The sequence below is a fragment of the Dichomitus squalens genome (genome assembly GCF_000275845.1).
Source record: "Dichomitus squalens LYAD-421 SS1 unplaced genomic scaffold DICSQscaffold_17, whole genome shotgun sequence".
Lineage (NCBI taxonomy): Eukaryota > Fungi > Basidiomycota > Agaricomycetes > Polyporales > Polyporaceae > Dichomitus > Dichomitus squalens.
In genome coordinates this window covers 173,418-179,759 of record NW_006766899.1, presented here as the reverse complement: position 1 = coordinate 179,759, position 6,342 = coordinate 173,418, and the positions used below count along the sequence as shown (strand labels likewise).

The following is a 6,342-nucleotide window of genomic DNA, read 5'->3' as shown; positions in this document are numbered from 1 at the left end:
ATACACGAGAGTCTATAATCTTGCTCGCCAGCAGCATTGTAGCGCACATTCCCAGGCTGTTCTGTGCCGAGGGTGACTGCTGCCTTTGATATTATGAGGATTACCGCTGTGCTCAAGGCATGACTCGTGAGGAGTCAACACATCCATCCAGGAATTACCAGGCCATACCATGGCAGCCAAGCATCTCGAAGTAATTGAAGTCGCGGCTGTCCCGGGACCTCCCGGTCCTACGAGATACCAACTTTGGTAATTATGACATCATCAATGGAGCTAGCCCGCGAGCTGGCTTGAAAACGAGCTGACGATCAGCTCGTTTCTAGGCGTTTCGGCTTAGCTTAGCTTCTTGCAACAAGCTGGGCGTCTAGTTGACAAGCTGAGCTAGCTGGATAAGCCGGCCCGGCTTGGCGGCAACACTATTCGGCAGAGACGCGTGCTAGTGGTCCGCTCTCGCCCGTCGCCTGCCGCGGTCTCAGGCTCGGGCCTCATATATTCAGCTTCTCAGTCTATCGTTTTTCTGCAGCTCTGATACGTACTATGTAGAGTGCTAGCAAGGGTAGCGGATGGGTTTTCTCTCAAAGGTGATAGTCAGTAAGGTTGAATGAGTAGTAACCGAGGTTGAGCAACGCTCTTCGGGGCATTGGAGATCCCTTGAAATTGGTGAAGAGCGAAATTATGTGTGGCCGATACTAGTAGTAGGATCATTTTCCACCTCGCTACCACCTCGTCTCGCACCACAGCTACATGTAAATACCACCCATACGGTTGAACGGTCATGCATTTATTCCTCCTACTTCTAGCTCCCCCGACGCGTGCATTATAACTTTACAGGCTGCATCGGCTACACAGGTATACACTGTGAATGAGTGAGACGCAAAACCCGCTCGCAATCGCAGCAGTCCAGCTTACCGCTTTTCGTTTGAGTCTGTTACAGGATGTTCAAGTCCTCATTCCGTACATGCTATTCGGCGCCTATCCAGCGCGTCGCGTGTCCGACTTCGGCGGAGACGGATGAGAGGCGTCACGGCTCTTACTCACCATCCACCGTGCTCCCGGACCTACGGCTATCTCGCTTCTCATTCCGCTGTTCCTCGTAAGCTTTAATCATATTCCGGTGGGGTGCTAGCGAGGGCAGGCGGATGGGCCTCCTCTCGAAGGTGACGGTCAGTACGGTTGGGTTGGGCAGCAAGGCGCTCCTGAACCTCGGTTTCTGCTCGTCGGTCACCGTCAATGGGCTGGAGAACCTGTTGAAGGCTTTGGAGGATGAGGAGCGGGATCGCGGAAGGGGAATAGTCACCAGTACGTCTGCATCCCTGGTGACTGCAATCTGCGCATCCTCAAACCTTGCCCACGTCAGTGTCGAACCATATATCTACGTGAGCCATATGCCTTGAGGGAGCCGTCGCTTTTGCCGAGCTCAACCGGTGTTTCAGCCTAGACGATCCCGTAGTCTGGGGGGTCCTTCCTGCACGCTTCTACCGAGACTCGCGGAGGACGCGGTGGACACTAGGCGCCGCAGACATCATGTTCACGAATCCGTACGTCCCTCTCCTGCGGGGAAATGCCGTGTGCTAAGTTGTGTGCTCATCGGCGGGGTGACGGTTTGTGCTTGCCAGACAGTGTATTCTCCACCTTCTTCCGCTACGGTCAAGTCATAGAGACTTTCCGCGGCAAGGGCATATTCCAGCCCGCCATCGATGACGCCATTCAAAAGCTGAACCGCGGAGAGTGGGTGCGTGCATGCGCGACATTCCGAGAGCGTCGCACATACTCACCGTGATGCTCTCTAGATACACCTGTTCGGCGAGGGCAAGGTGAACCAAGACTCGAATGACATCACCAAGCCCAATGCGGGCAAGCTCATACGGTTCAAGTGGGGAATGTGCGTCAAGTTTTCACAGCTATGTCACACCTACTGAAGCCACTCATACAATGCAGCGGGCGTATCATGATGGAGGCACAAAGGCCGCCTGTCATCGTACCTATGTGGCTGACGGGTCTGTTCAATCAACCCTGAGACTATTATTGGAAACCGCACTGACCGACCCTCCCTAGGCTTCGACAAGCTCATGCCGGAAGGTCGTTCCTTTCCGTACAACTACCTCCCCAAACCCGGTGCGGCTCTCAGCGTCACGTTCGGAGAGCCCGTCCCTGCGCAAGCGGTACAGGACACGCTCGCGACGCTCGTCCAGGAGAAGCGCATTCCCGAGCATCCGAAAAGCGCCTCCGGGGGATTGGCCGACCCGTCGCGACCTGAAGAAGAGCTCCGCAGCGCTTCTGTGGCCGGACAAGGATGGCTAGGCACTCCCGTTGCACAAGCGATGAACAGCGTGACGGGCACTCAGACGCAGAATCCTCAGCGAGCGACCGAGATCGCGAGAGTGAGGAGTGCGGTGACGGCTGTCATTCAACGTAAGGTCGAAGACCTGGGTAGGCGTGTCCTGGGCTTGGAGAAGGCATAGACGCTGCGGTATCCTAGATGCGGACTTGGATCAATCACCGTGTACTGGTCCGCTGCATATGCTATTGTCTAATGGTGATTATGTATGTGACTGGTACACACCTGCCTTTTATCTATTCATCATCCCTGCATCGCATATGACGTCGTCGACTTGACAAGGAGAGCCATTCTCGATTGCATATCAAGTAGATTGCTAGGAGGTCATGCACTTCGATCTCAAGGGCAAGGCGAATGCTCTACAGTGTCGGGAACACGGCACGGCTGGCTATGGACTGAAAAAGAGACATAAAAGAACCCTATCATTGCTCGGAGTGAGGATCGAACTCACGACCTCAGGATTGCCCACCCGAAGGCGGTCATACTTTTGTATGAGACCTGCGCTCTAACCAACTGAGCCATCCAAGCTGCTTGCAGCGGTAATATAAATATAATGACATCAAAATTCCTCCTGCCAACTGCTCTACTCCGACTCGGTCGGGTTCTTCCGCTCACAGTCACACACACACACACACACATCTCATCGCAAACCGCTCCTTAATCTCCTGCCTTTATATTGGGGATGCTATTGGATGGATTCATCACCGACAACGTAGTTCTAGTAGCATAACTGCTACGTGTTTCTGGGCCTGCCAGTGGAGGGGCTAATGGTATGAGAGAGGGTCTATCTAGCACACTGTCCTCCGAGTCGTGAGCACACATCCGGTTTTTGTTCGCGTCTTGCATATCGCTCAATCGAGTTCGGTCGTGGTTCAGCTTTAATGTCTCAATTCCTCGCTAACAAACGCGCATTGCCCCAGGACCGCCAATTAGTCCTATACTATGTCCACAAACCCTCTCCTCTTTGCTACGCTGCGCCTGGGGCTCGTGCGGTTCTGCGATCAACATGGACCGCAGGTAGCATGCTGCGGGTTGCTAGACGCACTGTGTAATATTTCACGGTTTAGAGCACCCTCGTGCTTGCTCCATGAAGCTCTTCGGATCCCGGGGCAGAACTCCGTAACTACTTGTCGGTACGCCACACTTGTTTATGTCGCTTTCTAAGCTCTTGTGGTGTCATCTGACAGGTGCTCCGAGATTGGGGAGCGTTTCGCCGAAGACTAATCCCCGTGTGCGTTGTGGAAACTTGAGCTAGTCGCTTCCTTGCCTATTGCCACCGACCACGTTCATCCAACGTTCAAACGTTCACGGGTGAGGGCTTCGAAAAGTAACGTAAGTCCTCTCTTGGTTTCATCTGAACAGGACAGGAAGGCTGACAGTCGGTCATTGAGTGCTAGGCACTCGTCCAGGTGGTCTCTCAGCTGCTCGCGATTGACGTCATCGGAATCGACCTGGATCCCTATATGACCAATGGCCAAGCTGCGATTAGGCCGAGCCCTCCCTCTGCTTTCTCCCTCCCCACACCTTTGTTTACCTCGGTCATTGCACTCAATGCCTCAGCAGGTCGCAGATGAAGCAGCTCTGAAAAGACTGTTCCCCATACCGGCCCAGGCGCCGTCGTTCCAGGCGCCTGCGCGCTTCCCAGGGAGCTCGCCTGAAGCGGTCGTTGCCCTGCAGAGGACGTTGAAGGATAACCATGTCAAATGGCATATATTCTTTAACACGCAGCGTTTCCACAAGTGAGTCTTTCCTGTGCGCAGATAGTCCTCTCAGGTTGAACAAAGCATGTAGTCACGCTTCCCATCAGCTTCTCGCCATTTACCAGCTCGGTGCAAATGGGTCCCTGATCGAGGCAGCGTACAAGGAGCACACCAAGTACCAGCGCAAGCAGTTCGATTCTCCTGGTCCTATCACCACAGAAAACTTCCACGAACATCTTGGCAAGGAAGAGTAAGTGAGGGTAGGAGTCGACAGTGCTTGATACTGATATTCTGCCTCACAGATACTACCGGGCGTACCTCCAGTTCTTTTCAAAGGTACTGTCCGAAAAGGGGGCAGCCGCTACTCTTGAAGAATATATCTTCTCACCGAAGGCCAATATCGACCCTCCGAAATCCGGGCAGTCCCCGATGGAGATGACGAACAGGCTGTTCTCGGGCCTCTTGCACCCTCTCATTCACACTGGATATGGTGCTGAATTCGGACTTCCTGGCATGTTCGCGGAAGGTGCGTTATGCGTAGTCTTCCGTCGCATGTGGTAGTAGACTAATGTCTGCGCAGGGCTGGCCGAAACCGCCGTGCATCGAACGACTGCCGCTACACTCACTCCCCGTACTCTCTGGAAGTACGCCGAAGCGGTTGGCTCGGATGTCGGGAACGCGACTGTCTCCCGTATTACGTCTCTCCTTCCTTCACTTGTTCTCGATCAGTTCCGAAGCGCCGTCCTGCCGACACAGACGCGGAGGACTTCGAGCGTTCATGCGCTCTCTCTCGTGTCGCGCATCCTCAAGGACGACTACTATTCGTACAAGACCATCGCTCTCCCGCCTCCGAAGAACAGCGAGGAGGATACCTCTCTTGAGCGCGTCCTTCACTTGCGAGGTGAGGCACTCGCTGAGCTGATGAAGGACTGGACCGTGGACGGAACGAACGCGCAAGACGTGGCAAACAAGATCGAGGAGTTGTTCTGGACGAACACCACCATCTTCGGAGTGGGCGGCTTCTGGGGGAGGAAGAAGACGAAGAACGGCAAGTTCAACGGCGATTTCTTCCTGTAAGCGGAGCATCTCAACTCGCTCAAATATCCTTATAACTCACGCCGTCCCCTCAGCATGCATCTTGTCACGTCCGTTCTATTCCTCCCGTCGCTGGCCGCGTACCTCTCTCCGACGTCGGTCAACATCCTTCTCCGCACGTATCTCCTCAACACGCTCGCCCTCTACGTCGCGCGCGGCCGCCCTCCCCTACCAATCGCCGAGTTTTATGACACCGTTACGCCCACGCCGGCCCCTCCTGCCGACACCACGACGGAGCCTGTGGACGGGACGCTCGACCCAGAGAACACGACCCCGAACGCGTGGCTCGCGATCGTGCAGAGCACGCTCATGCACCCCGACGACCACCTGTGCAAGCTGCAGCGGTCGCTCGCGCACTTCGCGGCGCTGTACGGGACCACGCCTGCGGGGCGCTTGAAGGAGCTGGGCGTCGAGCTGGAGGGCGCAGAGAGGCTGGACGGGTCGCTGTTCGTGCGCACGGCGGGCTTGGCTCTGGAACGGGTGGGGTGGATGCGCGAGGGGGAGGAGAGGAAGGAGTGGGACTTCGATGCGTTCTATCATGACTGATTATTTGTAGGACGTCGATGCCCGATGTCGTTCGAGATCCCTTGTATTAGCTGCCTTGTCCTATGAAGCAAGGCGGAGGTACCATCGTTGCAGTCTGTGCAAGAGATTCGTCTCAATCCACTTAACTTCGATGGTATGCTGACATCATGGTTTTAGTATTTTCTGTAAGCCCAGGTCGTATCACCAGCAACATGAGTGATGCGCAAGCTTTTGCCTTTGAATGTACGCTTGGCCGGGAGAGCTCCTTTCACTCGTACCACCACCTACGGCAACTTTCCCACGATCGTCAGCCAATAGGAGCGGGCTACGTCGTGCGGTCAGTTATCCCTCTGGGCGACGGCCTATAGCGTACATGAAACAGCAGCAATACATACGGACAGTAGGATGCCCCAGGACGCTACCAGGCGAGGACCGGCAGCATCGCCACAAACCGCCTCGCAGACAAGAAAGACATCGACAACTGTAGCGACAGGCGCACCGCCTACCAAGCAACTGCGGTCCACACCGGCTACAGCCACCTTTACGGCAGCGGTGGACAAGATTCAGACCATGGACGAAGCTCTCGCTGTCTTGCGGAAAAATCAGATGGTACCGGCGGCTGGAGAACCCACGGCGGAGGGCCTCATCACGGGCCTTCATCATGTAGGAGTGGGACTCTCAGGGAAG

General features: G+C 55.3%; 2 protein-coding genes and 1 non-coding gene across 3 annotated transcripts; 2 read left to right on the top strand and 1 right to left on the bottom strand.

Moving 5' to 3' along the window:
• Window positions 1-169: 169 nt before the first annotated feature.
• Window positions 170-2,585, top strand: DICSQDRAFT_155524 (acyltransferase-domain-containing protein; the record flags this gene model as incomplete). The annotated part of the gene is made up of 8 exons (XM_007366305.1): window positions 170-190; window positions 1,155-1,296; window positions 1,355-1,373; window positions 1,431-1,535; window positions 1,618-1,729; window positions 1,788-1,879; window positions 1,936-1,994; window positions 2,053-2,585. The coding sequence occupies 8 exons, from the start codon at window positions 170-172 to the stop codon at window positions 2,457-2,459; spliced, it is 957 nt and encodes a 318-aa protein (XP_007366367.1). The 3' UTR covers window positions 2,460-2,585.
• A 176-nt stretch (window positions 2,586-2,761) lies between these two features.
• DICSQDRAFT_t92 lies at window positions 2,762-2,863 on the bottom strand. The gene has a single exon. It is a non-coding gene; the product is annotated as a tRNA-Met (tRNA).
• Window positions 2,864-3,886: 1,023 nt separating this feature from the next.
• On the top strand, window positions 3,887-5,676 carry DICSQDRAFT_61817 (uncharacterized protein; the record flags this gene model as incomplete). The annotated part of the gene is made up of 5 exons (XM_007366304.1): window positions 3,887-4,074; window positions 4,127-4,285; window positions 4,338-4,561; window positions 4,616-5,108; window positions 5,166-5,676. 5 exons carry the CDS (start codon window positions 3,887-3,889, stop codon window positions 5,674-5,676), a joined length of 1,575 nt encoding a protein of 524 aa, XP_007366366.1.
• Between the last annotated feature and the right edge of the window lie 666 nt (window positions 5,677-6,342).